The following is a 25,341-nucleotide window of genomic DNA, read 5'->3' as shown; positions in this document are numbered from 1 at the left end:
GGTCGTATTCAAATATGTATCTTTCTGATTTTCTTTTAGAGCTTCATCAACTTATAAAACTTAAATGGTAACATCTATATTCAATTAACTTTTTTAACTCGTTAAGTGCGGTAAAGTTGTAAAATATTTCTCCTTCCCTCCCCTCCATATTAATTGAATATTTATTGTTTTTTCAACAATTTTTAAGCAAATTATCATTAATTTAAAAAGTTTATCAAATATTTATAGGTTGCAACCTGAGTTTCAAAAGTTGATTACACCTTAGAAAGTTGTTAAGAAAAAAAATTTTTGTTAATTTTCAGAGGAGGATGCACGCATGCATGCGATGTAAGAAATTAGGGCATCTTGGTCACCAGTGCCCACAACCATATGAAATATTTATATGTTGCAACCTGAGTTTCAAGAGTTGATTACACCTTGGAATGTTGTGTTTTGACCAGCTGAGTATTGGGACTACTGGACAGTCCGACTCTTAGTGAACACGCTCTCGTTCCCAATGAGCAGATGGAGGTCCTACCAGAAGTTGTCGGAGAATTAGTTTCTATCGAAACCGACATGGGCAGAGTGAAGGCTGCGGTATGGAGGACAAAGCCCAATAAGGCTCCTGGACGGAGTTTTTGCAAAAATGGTTAGGGTCGCGTGGCCAATGATCGCCGAGAAATTCCTCGCTTTGGTCAAGGATATATTCCTGGAGCATAAATTTCCGAACCCATGAAAGCGGGCCAATTTGAGTGTGATAAGGAAATCCGGTGATAATGACCCGACCGTACCTTAGTCCTACAGGCCAGTTAGCTTATTGTCAACCTTGTCAAAAGCCGTGGAGTTCGAGATTTGCGCAAAGATCAAGGCGGAGATTGAACCAAAACTCAGTGGCCGACAATACGGTTTCACTAAAGGGGTATCGACGTCAAATGCAATCAATGATCTGTGTTGGGTGGATAACAGTGAAGGAACCTATGCTATGAGCATGTTTCTTGATATTAGTGGCGCGTTTAAAAATATTAAATATACACTGTTCGTCACCATGGCCAGACTTGGATGCTCAGCAGCCACGAGAAAGATAACCATGGACTATCTAACCGAGAGTACAGTTACCCTGACCCAAGGGAGAGTCTCGGAAACGATTACGTTAACTAAAGCCTGCCCTCAGGGGTCGGTGTTCGGTCCACTCTTGTGGAACATCACTATGGAGGACTTACTTCTTGAGGTACTGCCGAATTATGCCCGGACACAGGCCTATGCGGATGACATAGCCATAGTGGCTACTGCAAATACTAGGATACAGCTACGAGCCAGAGCAGAAGAAATTCTTGCTATTACCAAAGCGTAGGGCGATGGAAGAGGACTAACGTTTTTGGCAACTAAATCCAGTGCTGTGGTGTTGAAAGGAAGCCTAGTACCCGGATTTGCCGTTGCGTTTGGGGAAGACCGCATTGTTTCTTATGGAGCGGACTGGGGTTACCATAGGCCGAACCTCGTGGTGTTGTATAACAGGGTATTTATACCCAGAGTCATGTACGGTTGCCAGCATTAGGCTAGTATAGCCAGCAATTGGTATGGGAGAGATGCCCTGCTCATAATACAGAGAAATCCTTTATTGAGTGTAACTGGTGCTTATAAATCGCCATCGACGGAAGCGCTACAGGTGTTATCAGGTTCTATGCCACTAGATCTCCTGGTGGCCTATATGGAGGCAGTGGAGAAAACCAGAGGCTTAGACTTGCCACAGAAAACACAACAAAGATCAGAGACTTGGAACCGACAGGTTGAAGCCTGGCAGGACCGCTGGACTAATTCTACCAAAGGTAGATGGACGTTCAAGTTCCTTCCGTCGATCCGTGACAGATTGAACAAACGGGGGAAAGGCCTCTGGGAGAACAAGGACCTGCTCGGTTAGAGTGACTAGGTTAGCAAACATCCTACGGGATACTGCCTACCCGAGCTAAGATTAAAATTGGGCAACACAATATGGGGAGGGGGGCCGTTGCCAGCGATCAACTTCTGCACCACTGTCAGACTAGACTGAACACGCCTCTCTGGACAAGCCAGTAGTAAAGCCATAGTAAAAGTATTAAAATGTATAACTTTAGATGAATGTTTTCTAATGGATTTCAACATTTTCGTTATTAATCTCACTATTAGGTTTTAGAGGCCACTTATAGAAAATATTAGAGTAGGAAATGTTCTATAAAATAAAAATTGTATTTTTTTATAGTCCAATAATACAAGTTTGGAGCTTAATGATTTGGTTGATGGGAAACGAGGAAAACTGCTTTGGCAAACCGATTATATCCGGATTTGGGGTAAGCCAAACATTTCTTGATAAACATCAGAGGAAAAACAATACATAAGATTGTAATTCTTACAAACAAGTAAATTTAATAACTAAATGGTACCAATTGGAGTAATCCATCCGCTTACAAAAGAGACATGTTCATACAACAAATAGGTTTAAAGGTTTTATTATTGTACGGTGTGTACTCACATAATTGACAAGTGGTTCCACAAGTCTGTAATTTAAAACTGAACACAAGCGATCCAAATGTTACGTCTAATGTTTAATAAATTGTCAGTGTTCGTTGAAAACATTTGCTCATACTAGTTGGTTTTGAGTGAATCAAAATACATAGCAACTAGTAACTGTAAAATATAGGAAGCCAGCGAATAGCAAAATGACACTAGGTATGAACCGGATTGAAAATAGCTCGCTCTGGTGGACAATAGGAATGAGGTCCACGGCATTTATTATTTTTAAGTTGTCTTGAACAGTCTCGGTGAGGTACTGATTTATCTTCTGCGCTGGTTTACGATTATATTCTCCACTGAGCAAAACCTTCTTGTCCTTTCTAAATTTACCTACAAAGATACTAGCTATCCCGACCGGCGTTGTCTGGAATTTAGTTTGCCAAGGCTGAGTAAAATAATTACAAATAAGATTTAAAAAAAAGTCATTACTCCTGGCCGTATATTGTAAAGCTTTAGCATACGCCGTCTCGGCTTTTTTTTTTTGGATCTACATAAGTACATTTCATTATATTGATTAATATTGTTTAAGGGTCCCAGTCCCGGTCAAAGATCCATAGACGTACTTAGGGGTGGGCTAAAGGGGCATTAGCCCCCCAATATGTGATTTAGCCAATAGTTGAAAACCCGTAGTAAAATGAAATTTTTTTAAATTTGTTTTATGTTAAAACATTTTGGGGTATATGCCATGCTAAAAAATATAACCAATTCATTGTCTATTTACTGACAAATAGTACAGATAGTTTTTTTAATACATAAAAAATATTTCGGTTTGTTTTGGCAAGTGGAGCTTGTTATATACGTAAGTTGAATTATAATTACTATAGTAAATTAAAACACAATTTTACAGTAGGTATTATTTTAAAGGACAAATGCTTAAGATAACTTTTAGAAGTCAAGTTTTAACCTAAATATTAAATTCATCCATTAAGTATAGTGAAACCAAAAACTGGTTTGTAATGTATTAAATAATTTTTGTATTGTTTGCTTTTTAAACTATAGACGAAAAATGTGGATGGAAATAATAGCATTCTAGACCTTTTCTCACCTCGTCGAGAACATAAAATTAATTTTTAGTTTTTATTGGACATTTTTTAGTAAAAATAAATAGACAAAGTAATGTAAAGTACGTTTAAGTTCGTTGGGTACATTTTTATCCCTGTTAGATGTATACTTTTTTTTTATTAAGATAGATATTATTTCAAAGACATCTTTGTGTGATATTTAAATCAAATATCATATTTTTCGTTATTTAAATGTTTGCTTAGCTGACAATTACCACTAATAACAATATAAAATATGTTTTTTTTTTTATAATAGAGAACTATATATTAATATTATCAGATAAAACGAGAAAAGGGACGTTGTTTGTGGGCGGAAAAAAAATATCATATAAGTACAATCCAACTAATTTTAAGGCGTACAAATATTATTTTTTTCTAGTTACATAACTTTTTAAGTTACCTATTTTTCTCAGTTTTGGCGGAAGTTTGATAAAAAACAACTCAATGTAATTTTAGATCGTATTAATAAGACGGATTCCAATTTTCCTTTTAATGTGAAGTTTACCGTTTTCTCTATAGGCGTTAAAATGCCAATATTTGATTGTGCTATTTGAAAATTAATTCGATTTATAGTTAGAAAAAAAAAAAAATATTAACACTACTACAGTGGCGGCTTTGGTTGTTTGCCTGGGGGGGGGGGGTGGAGTTGCAATATTTTTTGGTATATGAACATACTCAAACTATAATAAAAGTAGTCAGCAAGTGTAAAATATAAATTAAATGTACTATATAGTAATAATTTCGTTATCAGTTGATAATCAACTTCGAATGTAATATTATACATATTACATCGATAAAAAAAATTGTACATAATAAAACCGTAGGAATTTTATATTGTACAGATTTGATGTTTAAAATAAACATAATATAAAAGTGTGATAGGTAATTCACTCCAGTTGAAATTTACCAGGATCTTTTGTCTTTACTCGGTATTGATTTTTATCAACAGGTAATTTCCTAATAAAACTTAAAGTAAACAAATTCCGACCATTTCTGTTGTAATGCTATACACTGCCTACTATAAAATAATATAGTATAAATCACTTTTAAAAATTAACCGTAAAAAGTAAAAACAAACAGCATAATAGAATAAATATTATTATAATATACTGTGAATTGTTACTGACTAATATTATAATATTGTTTGTGCTATATGTGGGAGATGGTAAACTGCGCCAAAAATGACATTTTTTCTATAAGCTGATATGTAAACTGCGGCAAAAAAAATTTAAACATTATACAAACTGCGACAAAAATGATAAGGCGCATTCTACAAACTGCGACAATTTATTTTATATACCTACTATATAGGATATAATATACTTATATTAGCTATGTACAATAATACATATTGATACGGTAACATATACTCGTGTAGTACAATTTTGCGATTATTTAACAGAAACTTATATGGAAGGTATATTCCCTCCTTCTTTGTGGGCATCATCATCAGAAGTTTTAACAAATAATGTAAGTGAATCTTTCCCTTCAAAATTGAATGCATATTTTTATCATCATTATCATCCGTCACTATATACATTTATACATGTTCTACAACATATTATTCAAGTTGATATATACATAAAAGTTAGGAGTGCAGAAGAAGGTATAATACAACAATGAAACAAAATTACTACTCAAAAATACAAATTTATAAACGAACAACAACAAAAAAATGTATTATTATTTAAATTTTTTATTTTTTTAGACAGTATTATATTACAGTAGTCTATAAAACTTATTACTATTATTAGATGTACAATTTAATGTTAGTTAAATAATAATATTTTTCAATTTAATATGTATTTTAAAATTGTTTTTTTATTTTAATTTTTACACCTTTACTCCTATTGCACACCATAGATCTATAATAATATATGGTACAAGATAGCATTCTTATCGGTATTCGGTACGTATTATAGTATATTATATACTATATAGTAGGTATATAAAATAAATTGTCGCAGTTTGTAGAATGTACCTTATCATCTTTGTCGCAGTTTGTATAATGTTTAAATTTTTTTTGCCGCAGTTTACATATCAGCTTATAGAAAAAGGGTCATTTTTGGCGCAGTTTACATACAGCCCAATATGTGATGACAGCGGCGACCGTGGTTGGCTGAAGGTAGAATGCAGTGAAGGTAAAACGTTGAAACAGGGGTGGCCAAGCGCTGCTGTTTTGTAGGTAATTTGTTATCAATATGATAACACACGGTAAAGTGTCGAATGTCACATTAATCGAAAAGTGCAAAATTGTTTTGTAATATAATAATTATTATTTCTAAAGAATTTCGGTAAAAAATTATTTGTTTCGCTTTATATACCTAGTATGTGTTACACGAACGGATACATTTTGATAAACGAAAAACGATTCGTTGGACTGTCTCGTTGTAGCTGCGTCTCGACACTTTGATGTGAACGTTTTACATAATATTTTAAAGAATAAAGTGATTATTATTGCACTATACTGTACGATATTTTTAATAATAAATGAATAAATGATTACAGCGTTGTAAGATCCTACAGCCCCTGTAGGATCGATCGCCAATAATTGTGGTTTAAAGTCTTCCGATTCTGGTCTGGTCGTTGTCAAATGATAACAAAACCCCGGAAGTGCTTTCCTACTTGCCAAGGATTATGTGATTTTGTTGATTTGTTTATCGATGGTCCTAACCGTTTGTGATGATGAACAATATAATAATAAAAATATTGCAACTTTTGAAAAGCCACCGTTGTTGGTATGTATAAGTTCTAATTCTAGAGTTATTGAATCACTGTTTGAGTTGAAAACCGACGAGATTGCCGAGTCTTATTGTTTTAAAGTATAATGGCCTTGCCGTACAAAGTAGTTGTTGGATAGTAGGTAAATAATATTTTAAAAGTATTTATGCAACGGGTCGCTGTATGTTCTCTCGGTGAACAGAGTCTACGTACGAATTAGTTATCATCTTACCATCTACACGCTAATATCATAATTTAATAATAAATTATATTGTATTTTATGGCTAACATAGGGCTAACCCATATACCAGGAGTAAAATCTTTTATATAACTATATATTTATTACTTTAACTTAATTTTACTCGGCATAACGCATTTTAAATAAATACAATTATACGAGTTTCAGAGTTAAGGAAATTAATTTAAAGTAACGACTGCCCTTTTACTCTTTGGGCGGTTGTGTAAATATTTATACTAGAAAGAGGTCAGTCATGATTACGATCCACACGCAGCGCTATATATATTTATATATTTTTTTTAATTGAAACAATTTATAGATATTTTTTGTTTCAGTGTCTGTTGTATTTGATGCCACCGACTGAAATTGGAAAATTAAATGAATCCCAAGCTGTCAATGTTGTATGCCGCCCACTTTGGTTAGTGCTACAAGGTAAACATAAATTCATATTATTTTTTGACTGTTTAGTCGTACCTCCATGGGTGCATGTGCATTTTCATTTTGTTAATGCAGTTAGATTTTATATTATGATCAATTGAATATGTTTTTAAATACTAAAATATTTGATGGACTAAATGTGTATTGTCCAGCTATTTGTTATGCTTTAAATTTAAACACTTTATGGTCATTAAACAAGTACAATTATTTGCTACACTCTAACACGTAATAACTGTACAACTATTCATTTTTATTTTTTAATCACACTTTTATACTAATTCTAATTTTACTCTAAACCCAGAAGTTAAGATGCAGATGTATTTTTAATCCAAATATCCTTTTAACTACTAATTTTTGCTCTAGGGTATGCTGAAATTAAAGCTGATAGTAGCGTGGCTCTCATGCTATCGTATTCCAATTCAAGCACTGTATACAGGGTGATACATTTAACGTCAAGCAGTAAAATACTTTAAAATTATTACAATATTTTAGTGGTTGTTTCTTCATTGGGCTAAAAATACAGAATACAACCATCCACACCAGTTTCCAGTCAAGGTGAGTACTTAACAAAAAAAAACCGGAAATTTCGCTATAAAGTTGTCGCGTGATCATGGGCAATGATGTTAGTACAGACATAGTCTTAGTCTTCTAGACATTTTTTAATTATAAAATGAATAGTTATAAGTATTGAATACAACAAATATCATTAGGGTAGGTTATGGGCACGCCATTACTGTTATAAAATTATGTTACACACTTGTATTAATTCATGTATCATTCTATGTGCAGATCTTCAGTACGATTCGAATGAGGAACAAACTGCAAACCAATTATATTCATCAAAGTAAGTTTAAATCCACGCTATGTATGTATGTACTAATATATTTTGGATTAATTACTTACTAACTAAATTTTATATCGACGATATGTGACATAATCATTTTTATTTTCATTGAACTAATGAATACCATCTTTAAAAATATAATTTATCTGCTTTTGTAATAACAGAACGGACAATAAAGGTGCTCTCAATAAAAAAGAACGTCAACGACGATACAGGGAACTGCACAGAGAAGAACTCAAACAACGTGAAGCAGAAAGAAGGGAACGTCGGCAAAATGTACGGTCGAGTGCTAATGATTCGAATTCAGATAGTATACAACCGTATTTCAACAGCGATCTGCATCGAGACAATACACAATATTTGGAAATAACACAGAATATTATTGATAACGATATGACTGAACGGTATAAATTTATTTTTGTACAAACCCAAGCAATATTTGATATTTTGTTGTTAACAGCATGGTTGTAATTAAATCAGAAGTCGACGACACAGCTATAAAAGGCGAATATGTGGACCTTCTTTCTACTAAGTACAGTCTAAGCTAAGATAAATTTAGATATTAGGAATACTGACGTATAATTTGTTTTTTTTTTTTAGTGTTGGTGAATCAAACCTCGAGACATGTTTTAAAATTGAAAAATCTGATGTCGAGGACAGTTCTGACTGGACCGTGTCAATTCCAGAGCATCTGTCTACTGGGTAAGTCGTAAGTTAAAAAAAAGCATAACATAATAGTTGTGAGCTTGATGCGCTGACACTCGATGAACTCGCATACTCTCATATCATTTGTTTTAAATATTAATAGTAAATATTTGTACAAAAATTTTGTTAACTTTCTTAGAACCTAAAATATAGTAACTTAGACCCTGCCTAAAGATCAGCAACCGAAATTAATATTGTTATTGTTATCGCCAAAATTGTATTTTTCTCAAATAAATATATTCAACATACTTCATAGATGTTGAGACTGCTGTCATATAATTTGTTCTATTTTTATTTTTATAGTGTTGGTGAATCAAACCCTCAGACGGTTATTAAAATTGAAAAATCTGATGTCGAAGACAGTTCTCATTGGACTGTTTCAATTCCAGAGCATCATCTGTCTACTGGGTAAGTTTATTTTGTTTAGATATTTAATTTTACACTCAATCCTTATTAGTAATCTGAAGAGGACCAAATTCAAATCAATTATGTTTGTCAAGTAAATTTAAATCAATGCCTGGATTCCTATGTACATTTCAGTATACTAAACTCCATTTTATCTGAAATAAATAAAGAGAATATATTTCTGGAGTGCTTAATATATCATTATTTTTTTTATTGTTGTACAATTAAACAGCGAGGCCGTAAATAAATCGGAAGTTGACCAAATCGATGAAGATTGTTATTTCAAACCTGAATTTAAACTTGAAGCTGATCAAGATTTTACGGTTATAAAGAACGAATATGTGGATCCTTTTTCTACGGAGTGAGTCTATTTTGTCATAACGATTTACTCATTTATTTCACTTTTAATCGGTTTATTTGGTTTATTCACTCAATTTGTATATTCGTTTATTGAATTTATTTACAATTTTGATCGGTTAGGTTGGGGTTAGTTAATGTATAAGGCCGAAGACGGTACCTATAAGATATAAATGGTTTAATGTATTTGTTTCATGTGAACGATGGTAGTTATTTTATACATTGTACTAGGGCACCTCTTATAAAAATATTTCACTTGCTTCTCATGCAACAAATAATATAACTATATTTACTTTAGGAGTAAATATAGTATGTATCGTTGAATAAATCATTGTCACAGCATACTTGTTTGTCTTTACTTTAGATGTTGGTAATACTGTTGTATGATTTGTTTTACTTGTTTCTTTTTTTAAAGTTCCGTTGAATCGAACTGCGATACAGCAAGTATTAAAATTGAAGAAACCGAAGTCGAGAACATATTTTCTGATTTAACATTTTCAATTTCAGAGCCGCTGTCTACTGGGTGAGTTAATTTTAACATGTACATGTTTTTACCCCTGCGGTTAACCTAAAATCTGTGTGCACGTATCAAAATCCAGTAACTTAGTTATTATTATTAATATAATTAATAGTAGTTTACTCAATTTTTTCACAGTTTGATATTATGTTAACTAGAATTATTTACTCAATTCAGATACCGGATTAGTGCATAATGTATAGGGCCAAATATGCTGCAAACTTATACTTATGATTCAGTGTTTTCCTTAAAACATTTTTTTTATGTTTATGGAATGAATTATAACCACAACATTGTTGTCTACATTACTAACAGATTGACAACACTACCAAATAATTTGTTTTACCTGTTTTTTGTGTAGTGTTGGCGAGTCAAACGTCGAGACAAAAAGTATCGGAGCTAAAGAAGAATCTGAAACCGGTTCTGTTACGGAAAATCCGAGAAGACCGAAAATAATTCACACAGGAGAAAAGCGTTTTCAGTGCGAATTGTGCCTGAAGACGTTTTCACAGTCTGGACATCTGAAAACGCACAAAATGACGCACACGGGCGAGAGACCGTACCCGTGTGAAGTGTGTCCCAAGACGTTTACACGGCCTAGGTATCTTGAAGCGCACAAAATGACACACACGGGCGAGAGACCGTACCAGTGCGAGATGTGCTCGAAGACGTTTACGAAAAAGGGTATTTTAAAAGAGCACAAAATGATACACACGGGCGAGAAGCCGTTTAAATGCGAAGTTTGCTGCAAGACGTTTTCACAATCTGGACATCTCATAACACACAAAAAGACACACACGCCGGAGAGGCCTTTCCAGTGTGAAGTATGCTTAAAGACGTTTCGTCTACCTGGTTATCTTAAAACGCACAAAATGACACACACGGGCGAGAGACCGTTTCAATGTGAAGTGTGCTCCAAGTCGTTTTTGGAATCCGGAACGCTTAGTAGACACAAAATGACACACACTACTGAAAGGCCTTTCGAATGTACAGTATGTTCGAAAACATTTTCACTGTCTGGAACACTGAAAAGACACAAAAAAACGCACAAGAACGACGATAGCCCTACTCGGTGACGAATGTGCCTAAAAAGGTTTAATTTCCTAAAAAAAATCTAAACACATCGGTGACATGCAGATGAATAAAACCCTTTGGATTTGTTTGGCCCTTGTTTTTCTTCGCTTTACTTAACGCTGTATAGGAATGCACTCTTTTTGTTTTTTTTTTACGTTTTCTCCCTATTTTCAACATGTCCAATTCTTCTTTTATATTTTATAATTGTTGTTGTTTTGTACACAAATTATTACTATTAAGTTATATCTTTTTCTTGATCACCAAAGAATACCCTTGACAATTTTGTAAATTTACCTATATTTCATATTCTACATATTGTATATTTTATGATTATTCGCAAGTAACTAATTTATGTGTGTACACTTAAATGGTATTTTCAAATAAATATGTTTTATTATTATATAGTGTAAATTACATTGTTCAATTAATGTGGTATTTGTTATTTGAGATTTTATTTCATTTATTTGATACCTAAATGATGCTGAAAGTTATTATGAACTTCTATTCTAATATTTAACAAATTGTTATATTATGTTTCTTTATAATTTTCACCTACCTTCACATAGTAAACTTGACTGCATCAAATAAGACAATGAAACTACCACCCAAAATACTTCACTTAAATTGCACAATTAAAAGGTATTTAAAATATACAAAATACATATTATAGGGTTATAACATTTATACAAAGGTGAAAAGGTAATTGTTTTCGACTTGTTTAATTTCTATACATTTTGTCCCAACGTTAAACTGACTAAGCTATAAAAAAAACAAGGAAATAAAATATGATATTTGGTAATATATTTTACACTTAGAAAAAAATTATGTAGTTAACTACCTAATTCAAAAGTTAACTTGTACCTATATTATATTATTTAGGTATTTACAAAATATAGGTAGATAAAATGTTTAGGCATTAAAAAAAAAATATTTATACATATATTGAAATATCTATCAAACTAGTTGAATTATTAAAATAATAATATATTCAAGTGAAGTATTATTTGATACAGGAAATAAAATAAATAAATACAAAATGTATATTTTCAAAGTGAACATGCTTACATAATATTTGAAATGAGCCCCCTAAAACAATGACCTCGCTACACCCCTGGCTAGAAATTAAGTTAATTTGTTGTGTGTGAGTTTTATTACAGTAAAATTGTATTTTGTTTAGTTAACTATTTGTTGCACCGGTGAGGCAATTCTAATTTAAGTAGGTACTAATGTATAACCGAAAAAAGAACCTTTTTAAATTATTAAAGTTTTCAAATTATCAACATTATACACACATTACACATTCGACACTACAGCTGTAACTCTTTGGTATTACTAGGCAACCCCGTTCATCCCTTTTGAGCTACTATATACACCATTACACATCCTTTGCTTTGCCAGAGCATAGTCAGACGGAAGGGTGAGGAGTGGCTACGGGTGTCCGCAAATTGTTTTGACTAGAACAATAATAAATCTCCATGTATTAGGATTTAACACCAAATGGTACACCATTAGGCTTGTTTTATTAAATTATTTCAATAAAAAATAATCTTTTTTGTAGATTTTTTTTTAATTTCAAATTGTTGTATCAATTTATTAATAAATGCAAATAAATACGCCTAATAAATGTCCGCAAATTCATCGAAAAAAGACTCTTATAGAATTCTATAATAATTTACCATATTCTTCTTAAAGACACTATTGTAATATTGGCTGAAAATTGAAAAAGCTTTTATACAATTTAAACGCATCATTTTGCACATTTATTGCTCGTTACAAATTAGACATAACACACAAAATATACATAGTTTTATTAAAAAGTCAATTAAAGTTGTTTTGAATAATGGAATTATATTTGTGTGCAGGTCGGATCAGGTAAGCAACCCATATTTGAATGCCTAAAATAAAACCAATTATTATTATTATGATACAGTATAACATGCTATGCAAGCATTGTAAGTGTACAGTTAATATTAACTAGCGACATGTTATACAAATAAAAATAAATAAATAATAACAAATATAAAACTCCTAAAAAAAAACCTTACCTTATTTAATCTCCGTGAGTATCTTCTGCTTCCACTAAAACATAAATATATAAATTAGTGAGTGTATTGCAAACCGATCTGTTCGTGAAACGTCTTAGTCAACATTAGACCTCGTGGGTTGTAATGTTTTTACTGTTGAGTAATAAATTATCAATGATATTTTCCTATAATTAGGCGTATAATTTTTAAAGAGATTATGACGTTTTTGTTCGTTTATATAGTTTACTATTGCTATATATTGCTTTATTTATATCATCTAAGTACTGTAGTTTGTCTTCAATATAATCGCGCATTTTCTTTATTGAATCTAACAAATCTTCCCATGCTGCAAAAACAAATCGTTTAAACGCAAAACAAATAGGTACTAAATTGAATTGCTTAATATTAAAAATGACAGTCAAATTTTATGTGTTTATTTAATTTGTGCAAAAAGAGTTTATTTGCCAATATTTTGTTAATTATTATTTACTGTTAACTACGTACGTGTAGGTGGAACATCTTCTTTTCCACCTTGAAGGACTCCGTCTACAAGGTCTAAAAAACGAATTAAAACATTGTTAAGACGTTTAAATAGTGCACTTTGTAAGTGCACGTTACCTATTGTTATATATTTTTTATCATTGGTATCCCTACACGTTATTTATCATTAGTTTTCTATTTATCGATATCATTAAATAAGTACCTGAATAAACAGGACCATGGATTTTGTCTGAAAGAAAATTGTATGCATCCTTCAATGCATCCAGTAGATCTTTATATGCTGTTACTGCAATATCTAGTCGTTTAAACGAGAAATATTACTATTAAATTTTATTAAAAATGATGATCAAATATGAAATTGTGTTGTTTTACAATAATTGTAAAATTGATTGGTATTTTTTTTTGGCAGAGGTACATTGACGAGGTTACAATATAACATTATACAAAGAAATATGGAAAAATACAATTCGTGCAGCTCGTAGTAAAAATAAGTATCAAGATCAAAGTTTAAAAAAAAAATATATTTTATTTTAGCACACCAAACTTTACTCCTTTGACTCATAATTTTTTTTTGGTTTATTATTTATAAGTAACTTCAAAGTTTGGCATTTTAATGAAAAGTGCTGTACAAAAGAGGCAATAACTTCTTATGGCTTGAACCAAAAACTCTGGAATTTGTTCATCACTTACCTATATGTACTTATATTGCAATTTTTAGTAAAACGCCAAACTTTAAAGTTACTTTATACAAAAAAAAATGTATGAATCAAACATGTGTAGTTAATCGTGTCAGAATAAACATTTTTTTTTAATTTTGAACTTGAGTCAGCATACAAATTAATGAATGTATAAAATTTTGAATTTTTTCCCAAGTTTTAGCTACTTAGAAATTAGAAAAAATTTGTTTAGATATATTATAAAAAAGAACACTTAAATTACAATTGTTCAGTGAAAATTCTATTTCGATATTATAATTATTTATTAAGTAGCTCGGTCGTGAACTTAGGTGTTTTTACAACAAATTTAAAGAATTTAGTATCGCCCAAATCCAAAAAAATGTTTTTTTTTCCTTTTTTCGATTTTACGGAACTATTTGAATAGGATATAATATGAGTTTGAGGTATTTAGGAAATCCACATGCACACACATCAGATGATTTGGCATAGAATAACCCATGTACAGTAGGTAATTAAAACTTATACTTGCCTTTTGCGATTGAAAGTTTTGAACTCTCGCCATCTATAATTCAACAAATTGTACAATTGAGACACTTAGTAAAAAGCAGTGTGGGGAAATAGCGGAAATCGAAATAGCTTTGGAACTAAAAATGTTGTTATTTATTGAATTGAAGTTTCAGATTTTTAAAGCTATGAACCCTTTTTTAAAATATTGCAAGCGACTGCCATTACACGTACAGCGGGGTATAACCAGTCACCAAAAATATTACATGCAAAATGATAGGAGATAATAAAAGTTTCTAAAAATCATAATTTTTTCCATTAATTTCGAGATCAGTTCTTTATTGCGCTTGATATTATTTATATTTAAATAAAAAATTAACAAGTTCTGCCGGAAAAAAATTGCAATATACAAAGTGTATATCAAATTTCAAGTTAATCAATCCGAAATAGCTTTCAAAATGCAAAATTTAACTGTTTTCCAGTCTTTACCGGCATCGGGACAAAAGTTGGTAAAAAACACTGAGCAAAACGTTTAACGTGCAGTTAACTTACCATTAGTAGGTGGCTGGCTTTGTGCGACTAAATATTAAAAAAAATTAATAATATAATTCATACATTTAGTGTGGGCGATGGAATGATGTATGGTTGCATTGAAATAATAAAATGTCATCAATATGGCAATTTGTTGGATAAGTTTAAGTCTTTCTAAACTGTACTAAAAACATGAAACTTGTACATCACTTACTAAAATGTATATTGAACACCTGGTAAAAGTTTTGTAACTTGTTTTCACTAGAAGTTGTAAGAACTTGAATAAAAATTTGTTATGTGTAGTTCTAAAATACGAAATTTGAAAAATTCAAGTTCATACAACTTGTAGTGAAAATAAGTTTCCATTACCAGACTTTTACCAGATGTTTTACATACATATAAGTAAGTGCTGTACAAATTTCAAAATTGTATATCCTCCCTAAAACGTTATAAGCTTATAAATATTGCAACTTCTAGTAAAACGCCAAACTTTAAAGTTATTTTTACATCATAAAAACAAATATGATCAAAAGAGTGTAGTTAGACGCGTTGGACTAAAATTTTTTTTTTTTTAATTTTAAACTTGAGTCAGCATAAAAACGAATGAAATGTATAAAATTTTGAATTTTTTTACAATTTTAAGGTACTTAAAAATTAGAAAAAAAATTGTTTAGGGATGCTATGAAAAAAAAACACTTAAATTATAATTGTTCAGTGAAAATTCGAAATTATAATTATTTATTAAGTAACTCGGTGGTGAACTTTGTTGTTTTTACAATAAATTTAAAGAATCGTCCAAATCCAAAAAAATGTTTTACAATTGTTTTTTCGATTTTTTGGAACTATTTGCATAGGATATATGAGTTTACTATTGCTTTATATTGCTGTTTATTTATATCATCAAATAAGTACCTGTATAAACGAGTTTATCTTCAATACAAACGCGCATTTTCTTTATTGAATCTAACAAATTTTCCCATGCTGCAAACACAAATCGTTTAAACGCGAAACACATAGGTACTATTGAATTGTTCAATATTAAAAATCACAGTCAAATTTAAATCATGTGCCGCAATAACTGTAAAAATGTATTCTAGGTATTTTTTTTTTCTGGTAAGTTACTCTTGTGGACATTTTTCGAGCTTCCCTTTGTAATTTTATATATAATTATGTGTTTATTTTATTTGCCTATTTCTTGTTAATTATTATTTGCTGTTAACTACGTACGTGTAGGTGCATCATCTCCTATTCCATCTTGAAGGACTCTGCGATCGACGCCTAAAAAACGTATTAAAATATTGTTAAGACGTTTAAAAAGCCCACTCAGTAAGTGCAAGTTACCTATTGTTATATTTTTTTTATCATTTGTACCCCTACACGTTATTTATCATTATTTTTCTATTTATTAATATCATTAAATAAGTACCTGAATAATCAGAACCATGGATTTTGTCTGAAAGAAAATTGTATACTTTCTCCATGGCATCCAGTAGTTCTTTATATGCGGTTACTGCAATACCTAATCGTTTAAACGAGAAATATTACTATTAAATTTTATTAAAAATGATGATCAAATATAAAATTGTGTTGTTTTACAATAATTGAAAAATTGATTGGTATTTTTTTTTGGCAGAGGTACATTGACGAGGTTACAATATAACATTGTACAAAGAAATATGGAAAAATACAATTCGTGCATCTCGTAGTAAAAATAAGTATCAAGGTCAAAGATTTAAAAAAAAAAAGTATTTTATTTTAGCACACCAAACTTTACTCCTTTGATTCATAATTTTGTTTTGTTTATTATTTATAAGTAACTTCAAAGTTTGGCATTTTAATGAAAGTGCTGTACAAAAGAGCCAATAACTTCTTAGGGCTTGAACCAGAAACTCTGGAATTTGTACATCACATACCTATATGTACTTATATTGCAATTTTTAGTAAAACGCCAAACTTTAAAGTTACTTTATACAAAAAAAAAAAATGTATGAATCAAACATGTGTAGTTGTAACATGTGTAAGTCGTGTCAGAATGTAGATTTTTTTTTAAATTTTGAACTTGAGTCAGCATAAAAATTAATGAATGTATAAAATTTTGAATTTTTTCCCAAGTTTTAGCTACTTAGAAATTAGAAAAAATTTGTTTAGATATATTATAAAAAAGAACACTTAAATTACAATTGTTCAGTGAAAATTCTATTTCGATATTATAATTATTTATTAAGTAGCTCGGTCGTGAACTTAGGTGTTTTTACAACAAATTTAAAGAATTTAGTATCGCCCAAATCCAAAAAAATGTTTTTTTTTCCTTTTTTCGATTTTACGGAACTATTTGAATAGGATATAATATGAGTTTGAGGTATTTAGGAAATCCACATGCACACACATCAGATGATTTGGCATAGAATAACCCATGTACAGTAGGTAATTAAAACTTATACTTGCCTTTTGCGATTGAAAGTTTTGAACTCTCGCCATCTATAATTCAACAAATTGTACAATTGAGACACATAGTAAAGGGCAGTGTGGGGAAATAGCGGAAATTGAAAATATCTTTGGAACTAAATATGTTGTTAAAAATTCAACTGAAAGTTTCAGATTTTTAAAGCTATGAATCCTTTTTTTAAAAAATTGCAAGCGACTGCCATTACACGTACAGCGGGGTAAAACCAGTCACCAAAAATATTACATGCAAAATGATGGGAGATAATAAAAGTTTCTAAAAATCATAATTTTTTCCATTAATTTCGAGATCAGTTCTGTATTGCAATTTGATATTGTTTATATTTTAAAAAAAAATTGCCCAGGACTGTCGGTAAGAAATTGCAATATACTAAGTGTATATCAAATTTCAAGTTAATCAATCCGAAAAAGCTTTCAAAATGCAAAATTTAACGGTTTTCCAGTCTTTACCGCCATCGGGACAAAAAGTTTGTATAAAAACACTATGCAAAACGTATAACGTGCCGTTAATTGTAGCTTACCATTTGGAGGTGGCTGGCTTTGTGCGACTAAATAAAAAAAAAAATTAACAATATATTTTATACATTTAGTGTTGGCGATGGAATGATGTATGAGTGCATTGAAATAATAATATGTCATCATAATGGCAATTTGTTGAATAATTTTAAGTCTTTCTAAATTGAACTGAAAACTATAGAATTTATACATTACTTACTGGTAAAAGTTTTGAAACTTAATTTTACTAGGAGTTGTAAGAACTTGAATAAAAATATGTTATGTGTAGTTCTAAAATACGAAATTCGAAAAATTCAGTTCATACAACTTGTAGTGAAAATATGTTTGCATTACCAAACTTTTACCAGATGTTTTACATACATATTAGTAAGTGCTGAACAAATTTCAAAATTTTATACCCGCCCTAAAACGTTATAAGCTTATAAATAATGCAACTTTTAGTAAAACGCCAAACTTTAAAGTTACTTTTACATCATAAAAAAAAAATATGATCAAAAGAGTGTAGTTAGTCGTGTTAGGATAAAATATATACATATTTTTTTTATTTGAAACTTGAGTCAGCATAAAAACGAATGAAATGTACACAATTTTGAATTTTTTTTACAATTTTAAGCTACTTAAAAATTAGAAAAAAAAATTGTTTAGGGATGATATGAAAAAAATAACTGTTCAGTGAAAATTCTATTTCGATGTTATAATTATTTTATATTTATTAAGTAATACGGTCGTGAACTTAAGGTGTTTTTACAATAAATTTAAAGAATATAGCATCGCCCAAATCCAAAAATTTGTTTACAATTTTTTTTCTTTTCGATTTTTTGGAACTGTTTGCATAGGATATATGAGTTTGAGGCATTAGACACGTTAAAAATCAATAAACAAAAACACTACACTGTAATACAAATACTATTCAGCTGCGTATCAAAGTTGTATCGTTAAAAAATACATTAATATGAAAAATACATTTCAAGTAGTCACCTAATAAAGGGCAAGGAGGGGAAATGGCAGAAATGGAAATATCTTTGGACTAAAGGCCTAAAAATGCTGTTATTTATTGAATTGAAAGTTTTAGATTTCAAAACCAAAAACCCTTTTTTTTTTTAAATTGCAATCGACTGCCATTATACATACAACGGGGTAAAACAAGTCACCAAAAATTGTATATGCAAAATGACAGGAAATAATAAAAGTTTCTAAAATTAACAATATAAATTCATACTCGCATAATACATTTAGTGTTGGCGATGGAATGATGTATATGGATGCATTGAAATAATAAAATTCCATCGATATGGCATTTTGTTGGATACGTTTAAGTCTTAACCGAGAATGAAGTGTTGTAAAAGTACAAACACAAATAATTACTTACCCAACGATATTCCCAGGATAATGGCAATTATAAAAACATTTGTGATTTTTTGCATCTTGTAATTATTACAAACGGTTGTTAATCTAATAGTTGTGTAAAAACACTGTTAAGTCGTTCGATAAAAACTGAGAAAAACGCACGGCTGAAAAATAAAATGTATTCATACGTGCCGTGACGGTGTATGTTTGACAGTGTCTGTTTTTTTTAAACATATCTACAAGGCCCTGTAAAAAAAAATTGACATGGTTCATACGTAGGCGAATAGCAGTATAATATTTTCGCAATGTAAATTGTTTTAACAAGTGTTTTTCTCGGTTCTTGGGTACTACACCGAATGGGCGATTGTTTTTGTCGTTGTACTCCTAAATACAATTTTACCAAGACCTAGTTTCTTATTCTTATTTTACTACATGTAACCGTTTTGAATATAAACTGTAGACATTTTTGCTCTGCATCGGTGCTAAAATCCTAACTGTTTCACTCATTCCATCTTTGAACCACGATGAAAACATTTGGTTCGAGTGTCCAATTCTATAAAAGTTTTATCAATTGTAAAAACGCCCATTGTTTGTGTTCCTCTCAATTTCAAAATATTTAAAGCGACGGCACAATTTTATAGTCGGTGGATAATTTTCAAAAAATTAGTTGTCTCGTTTTAGATCAATAAGTCCACCAAGGATCCCACGGGTTTATAAGACAATGTAAAGATTATTTTAATTGTTAGAAAGTAAGGTTTTTGAATAATTTTGCACATCCGCGGGCGATTTTCAAAAGTCAAACCAAGCTCAATGTTCACATATTAAAAAAAAAAAAAAATGTTTACATAAATCCAATGTTTGCCTATACTGAGCTTGCGTTACAATAATGTGCACCTAACGTTGAGAAATACCTACATGGGATGTAAATTTTCATGGCCCACCTGACTTATTAACTATTTTCTAAAATCATGAAAAAAACCACTTATGTGAAACATTTTTGGTTTTTATCCGTACAATGGTGTTTTAATGCCATTGCAATTTATTCCCCTTCGGTAAGAGGATTTAGGGAGGGGTGATATGCTCCCCAGGGGAGGGCAGAAAGGTAATAATAATAATCGACGTTTTGTAGTATAATAATCGTAAGCAAGACTGTTTATTATAAAATACATTACATTCGCTTTGGTTATTTCAATATATTAACAATAGCAGTTGGTAATTTCAATGAGTTGTCCATATTTTAAATGCTTGATGTGTTTCGTCATAACCGAGTGGCAAGTGAACGCTTTTTTACATTTCACTCGAATGAAGTATGCTTGCCATGCTTGGCTCCCAAACAGCAGTGAGAATATACGTATCGTTGTTTACAGCAGTTAGGACACAATTATAAGCATCGTCCAACTTGACATTTTTTATAATTCGTGCACTGGGCTGATTTATACTCAAGAGCATTCCTTTCAAACGACATATCATGATCGGCAAAGCAAAATGTGCACCTGTTTCAACTTAAAACAAAATGAAAACATTTCATTTGGTAAATTGTCGAATGGTTACAACTTTTATTTATAGTGCAAGACATAACTAAAACCCGTGCAAAACACATTTTGTAGAAAAAATATAACAATATACAAGGTGTTCGTATTGTACAGCCATGTTACTTTTAGTCGAAATGATATAAAATACATTTAAAGTAAAATGTAGTTTGTTTTATAGTTAATTTGACTACTATTTCTTATTAATTACATCAATGATGCTTTAGAAATGCCTAACCGTTTAAGTTTTAAAACTTGACAGTGCTCTAAAAAATACTGATAGAAAAACAACAAAATTGTGATTGATTTTCCAGTAAATGAGTGTCTAACGTTCTAACCTAACCATACTGAACAAATGAATCACCCTGTATACACGCAAAAAAGTAAAACCTTTACAACACTACATATTATTATATGGATATTTACTAGTGGCGATTATAGCTTGCAGGGCTACATTAATTCTCGAGATTCGATCTTTTCCAAGGTCTATCCAACCAATATCTGCTAAAAATCGAAAATTACATTGGTAATAGCGTATAATTACTAAAAATACAAAAACAAATTAGTTGCTCATATATGATTATAAATTCAATTTCTAAGAGTCGCAATTTGGTGCACTATCTGCCAAAAGTATTGATAGCCTAAGAAAGTAATCTTCGGGTACTCGAAACTCAAATAACTTATACTTATTACACATTCAAATTTTGAAATTAACATTGGACAAATGAGAAGCTAATGTTTCAGGGCTTGACCAGTGTTTGATCGTACAGGATTTGTCAACGAATGCTTTTTTGTAAGTTAAACCTGTTTTTTTTATCAGTATTCGAAATAGATACTTAAGTAAAACTATTCGACTTTTAAAGTTGTATATGAAAAAAACTGTATTCACCCATTTGAATAATTACTACATTTAAGTTCTTAGCAGTGATGTATTCAAAGTTCAGAACGTTTGTGCTGTGCCATGAAAAGTTGGCTCTTGTACTTTGTACGATTGGAGAGTCTTAATTTAAGCCTGTTATATTATAGATTTATACAAAACGGTGCTGTATTGTTTAAAGGACTGTTTTGTACGTCAAATAAATGTGTTTTTACTTGGGTTTTCAACAACCGGCACAGGGATAGCTGTAACAAATGTATAAAGCGATTATAGAGTAAAGAAAAAACAGATTTTTATGTATAATTAACGTTTAACTGTCACAATAAAACTTATATTACTTAGACCAATTAATCATTGTAAAATATTGCTTAAAACTAAATAAGTATGAATTTTGAAAATTGTTCGCGAAAAACGTTATATTTTAAACTTACATGTGACGTACATTATTTCTATTCGTAAATCAGTCTCGTATCTTATCAATTCTAACATGTATATAAAAAAAAAAACAAATACTTTTTAATGTTTTTCTATATTTTTTATGATTAATGTCATAATATGCACATAATGTATAATATAGGACTCTGTGTAAACTATTGTAACTATTAATTACAATAAAAGTGGTATATCTACAAATTGTATGATAGAAATTAGTAGACATGTGTATGATTAATCTCAGGGTATATACAGGGTGTCCCACGAAGATTCGACAAACAAAATATCATTTATTCTAGTGAAAAAAGTAAAACAGATGCAAGCGATACAAATCGTGGTGTTTAAAGCGCAAATGAGTATAAATCAATTAAAAAAAAATCTTGAAAATATTCACAAGAACAAAAGTTAATTAATTTGTACAATCATTGTTGGAGACTATGTACCTATATATAATGTATATATATATATATATATATATATATATATATATATATATAAGTATATGACTTACTTGGTATGGTACGATAATTTACAGATGCTAAAATCAAACCAAAAATATTTTATACTTAAGTATTACGAGACAAATATGTGGAATTAAATCCATAAATTGTAAGGAATATTGTTACTTGGCGCAGCTACCATATAAGCAATTTTCTCTGAAATAACATAAATTTATTTTTATTTATTTTTCATTCTTTTATAAATTGTAACAGAATAATTTTAAAAAAATACTGTGCGTGGTATTACGGATGGAGTAAACTTCTTTTGGAGTTTGTACATTGCTCAAAATATTAATTTGTCGTACCAATACGGTGCGTTACCCATTTTATATATTTTATTATTTTAAAATCTATGATACCTTGCCTACCAACCGCCATATTAATAGTTGTAATTAAATCACCCTTAAATCACTACCTGTTTTAAGAAGTTTTATACTTAAGAAATATCCCATTAAAATTTAAAGTAAATCTATATTAAGATGTATTTATCACACTGACCATTTAGTATACAAATAAATGGTCGATGCAATTTTTATACCACTTTCTAGTATTCATTTCGACTAACTAACTAATCAATTCTATTTGTATTATTATACAATAATTATTACCCATCTGAAAATGTCCAAAAATCATACATCTAATCACGTCCGGCAATCTATCTAGAATAAAGAAATAAAGGGTCGATGTACAAAATAAGATAAAAGTACAATCGTAACAGATACAGGGTGATCCACCTATCGTGAACCACTCAATATCTCATGGGGTTTAATAAAAAAATAAATTTTTCTTTTTTTTTTTATACAATGTGATCTCAATTTTTCACAATTTTTTTTGTTTTTACCCCCTCCCAACTTTATTTTTTTGATAGCGACTTTCGAAACTTAAATGTTAACGTTTATATATTATTAACTTTTCAAATTGAGAATAATGTACTTAAAATTTTGACTGGTCGATAATCCAGTTTCGGATAACTGTTTTTAAAGTTATAAGTGTTTTAAAGTTAGGATGGGAGGAGAAGTGCGGTTGGGAAATGACTGGTTCACGATAAGTGGATCACCCTGTATATAAAATTTAAGAATAAGAGTACACAGTCATTTAGAGGCGACATTTTAAATTGATGCTACTTGTATGTTATCTTAAGTAGTCACTACCTATTAAAAGCCGAGTGTGCTGTAAGTAAATTATAAAAACGTCTGTATTTACACAGCGCTTAGAAAGAAAAACATTAATTTTGATTTTTTTTTTATCATTTGATAGTCCAACAAACATGACAAAACAATTGGTTTTCAGTTTATTAATTTTAAATACATCTTACCTCCTACGAGCTCGATGTGTTTGTCTGTCATAATTATTAAAACATATACACATTAAAACATTGGAACTTTTTAAGTTATTTTATATTTCTATATATACGAAAAAAGTGTCTACTCACTTGTAATGGCAAACTCTTTCTTATAATCCGCTGTAAAAAAAAAAAAAACAAAACGTGAAATATTGGTTTGGTTTTAATTTGTTCACCACCTCGAGTATATAAGATAAGTACTCGTATGCTTGGTACGTGTAAAAATAAAAATAAATTACCATAGGTAACTGCCAAAACACTTTCAAATGCCAACGATATTAAAAAACAAAAAATGTTCATTTTGATCTACAAATAATAATACAAATAAAAGCTTTTCACGTGGACATGTTGTGGCCTGAAAAACTATAAAAAGCGTACTTACAACCATTGAAGTCGAATAGTATTACTTAGTTAAAATATTGAAATAACAAAAATTGAAAAGACAATATGATCAATTCGATAGGCTAATTAAACTATCTGTTTTAAAATGATTTTCTCGCGACTTATCGATGGCTTTTATGCTGACCGAAACAGTAAAATACTAGTGTTGTTTTTTCAGTTGGTACATGCAAATATTATATTATTTTATCATGATTCATATCATGTGTACATAGCGGATTTGTTAGTTTTCCTCTGAGTTATTGCTTTAGCAATCGCTTGTATAAACAAATGCTTGCATTAGGAAATTTTAATTATTTTATCGCACATGGCATTTTAGGCTTTATTTTAAGGTGCAGTAGACTTTACAAATAATATGCGAACCTGAGAAATAAGTAATCGATAGGTATTGTTTTTTATAATATACATTTTACCGATGCGGAGTTACAACACAAACAATTATCTCAGAAGTCTTTGTTTATTTTTTTTTTTATAGAGAAAGAGCCAAAAAAAATGGGAAAATTAAATTTTAGTCGCAGACTGTAAATTTCTAGGTTGCTGTTTTGTTAGTAGTGACTCAACAAATACCGTTGATACGACATTGCCTATTGTTACTATGGCATCTAACCTAACCTAACCCAACCAAACTTAACTAAACTTAACGAATAATAAAGTTTTAAACATATATTATTTCGATATTTTTAAAAAAAAAAGTGCTATAAATGGAGTGAAGAATAAGAGATTGCAGCTATAGGGAGGGGAGGGGAAGGAGAGGTTATTTTTTAAATTCATATGATCAGGTTATAATGTTATTATAACATTTGGTTTTATTGT

The 25,341-nt window shown here is 30.4% G+C and overlaps 3 protein-coding genes across 5 annotated transcripts; 1 reads left to right on the top strand and 2 right to left on the bottom strand.

The window, feature by feature from the left end:
- Window positions 1–1,687: 1,687 nt before the first annotated feature.
- On the top strand, window positions 1,688–11,190 carry LOC126841629 (zinc finger protein 436-like). The gene is made up of 9 exons (XM_050578210.1): window positions 1,688–1,805; window positions 7,774–7,828; window positions 7,993–8,232; window positions 8,289–8,360; window positions 8,429–8,530; window positions 8,837–8,941; window positions 9,171–9,299; window positions 9,711–9,818; window positions 10,174–11,190. The coding sequence occupies exons 1-9, from the start codon at window positions 1,688–1,690 to the stop codon at window positions 10,886–10,888; spliced, it is 1,644 nt and encodes a 547-aa protein (XP_050434167.1). The 3' UTR covers window positions 10,889–11,190.
- A 1,935-nt stretch (window positions 11,191–13,125) lies between these two features.
- LOC126841628 (uncharacterized) lies at window positions 13,126–19,594 on the bottom strand. Its single transcript, XM_050578209.1, has 11 exons — window positions 19,472–19,594; window positions 18,108–18,134; window positions 17,569–17,601; window positions 16,550–16,642; window positions 16,351–16,401; window positions 16,036–16,104; window positions 15,145–15,171; window positions 14,618–14,650; window positions 13,614–13,706; window positions 13,415–13,465; window positions 13,126–13,256 (listed from the first exon to the last, which is right to left on the bottom strand). Exons 1-11 carry the CDS (start codon window positions 19,524–19,526, stop codon window positions 13,126–13,128), a joined length of 663 nt encoding a protein of 220 aa, XP_050434166.1. The 5' UTR covers window positions 19,527–19,594.
- A 1,038-nt stretch (window positions 19,595–20,632) lies between these two features.
- Window positions 20,633–24,617, bottom strand: LOC126841656 (uncharacterized). Of its 3 annotated transcripts, none has more exons than XM_050578244.1 (11): window positions 24,512–24,617; window positions 24,369–24,435; window positions 24,220–24,249; window positions 24,103–24,126; window positions 23,396–23,446; window positions 22,914–22,943; window positions 22,799–22,825; window positions 22,287–22,337; window positions 22,071–22,100; window positions 21,405–21,482; window positions 20,633–20,951 (listed from the first exon to the last, which is right to left on the bottom strand). In XM_050578244.1, exons 1-11 carry the CDS (start codon window positions 24,515–24,517, stop codon window positions 20,737–20,739), a joined length of 609 nt encoding a protein of 202 aa, XP_050434201.1. In that variant the 5' UTR covers window positions 24,518–24,617; the 3' UTR covers window positions 20,633–20,736. The 3 variants fall into 3 exon arrangements, with proteins under 3 accessions (XP_050434201.1, XP_050434202.1, XP_050434203.1); XM_050578245.1 differs by having other exon boundaries at window positions 21,405–21,479; XM_050578246.1 differs by lacking the exons at window positions 22,071–22,100; window positions 22,287–22,337.
- Window positions 24,618–25,341: the final 724 nt, after the last annotated feature.

Source organism: Adelges cooleyi, unplaced genomic scaffold, assembly GCF_023614345.1.
Source record: "Adelges cooleyi isolate 19-005CV unplaced genomic scaffold, UGA_ACOO_1.1 ACOO_flye_CR_arks_rails_tigmint_CR_PRNA_40, whole genome shotgun sequence".
Lineage (NCBI taxonomy): Eukaryota > Metazoa > Arthropoda > Insecta > Hemiptera > Adelgidae > Adelges > Adelges cooleyi.
This window is presented reverse-complemented; position numbering and strand designations above follow the sequence as displayed.

Excerpts from the sequence above, each read along its gene's own strand:
- LOC126841629 (XM_050578210.1), top strand. The coding sequence starts at position 1,688 with ATGGAGGCAGTGGAGAAAACCAGAGGCTTAGACTTGCCACAGAAAACA. Across the intron at positions 7,829-7,992 it reads AACCAATTATATTCATCAAA|AACGGACAATAAAGGTGCTC; the intron begins GTAAGTTTAAAT and ends TTGTAATAACAG. Across the intron at positions 8,361-8,428 it reads GTGGACCTTCTTTCTACTAA|TGTTGGTGAATCAAACCTCG; the intron begins GTACAGTCTAAG and ends TTTTTTTTTTAG.
- LOC126841628 (XM_050578209.1), bottom strand. The coding sequence starts at position 19,526 with ATGCAAAAAATCACAAATGTTTTTATAATTGCCATTATCCTGGGAATA. Across the intron at positions 16,643-17,568 it reads AAAACTTTCAATCGCAAAAG|GTATTGCAGTAACCGCATAT; the intron begins GCAAGTATAAGT and ends TTAAACGATTAG. Across the intron at positions 13,707-14,617 it reads AAAACTTTCAATCGCAAAAG|ATATTGCAGTAACAGCATAT; the intron begins GCAAGTATAAGT and ends TTAAACGACTAG.
- LOC126841656 (XM_050578244.1), bottom strand. Across the intron at positions 23,447-24,102 it reads ACACATCGAGCTCGTAGGAG|ATAGATTGCCGGACGTGATT; the intron begins GTAAGATGTATT and ends TCTTTATTCTAG. Across the intron at positions 20,952-21,404 it reads GCAAGCTATAATCGCCACTA|TTGAAACAGGTGCACATTTT; the intron begins GTAAATATCCAT and ends TTTTGTTTTAAG.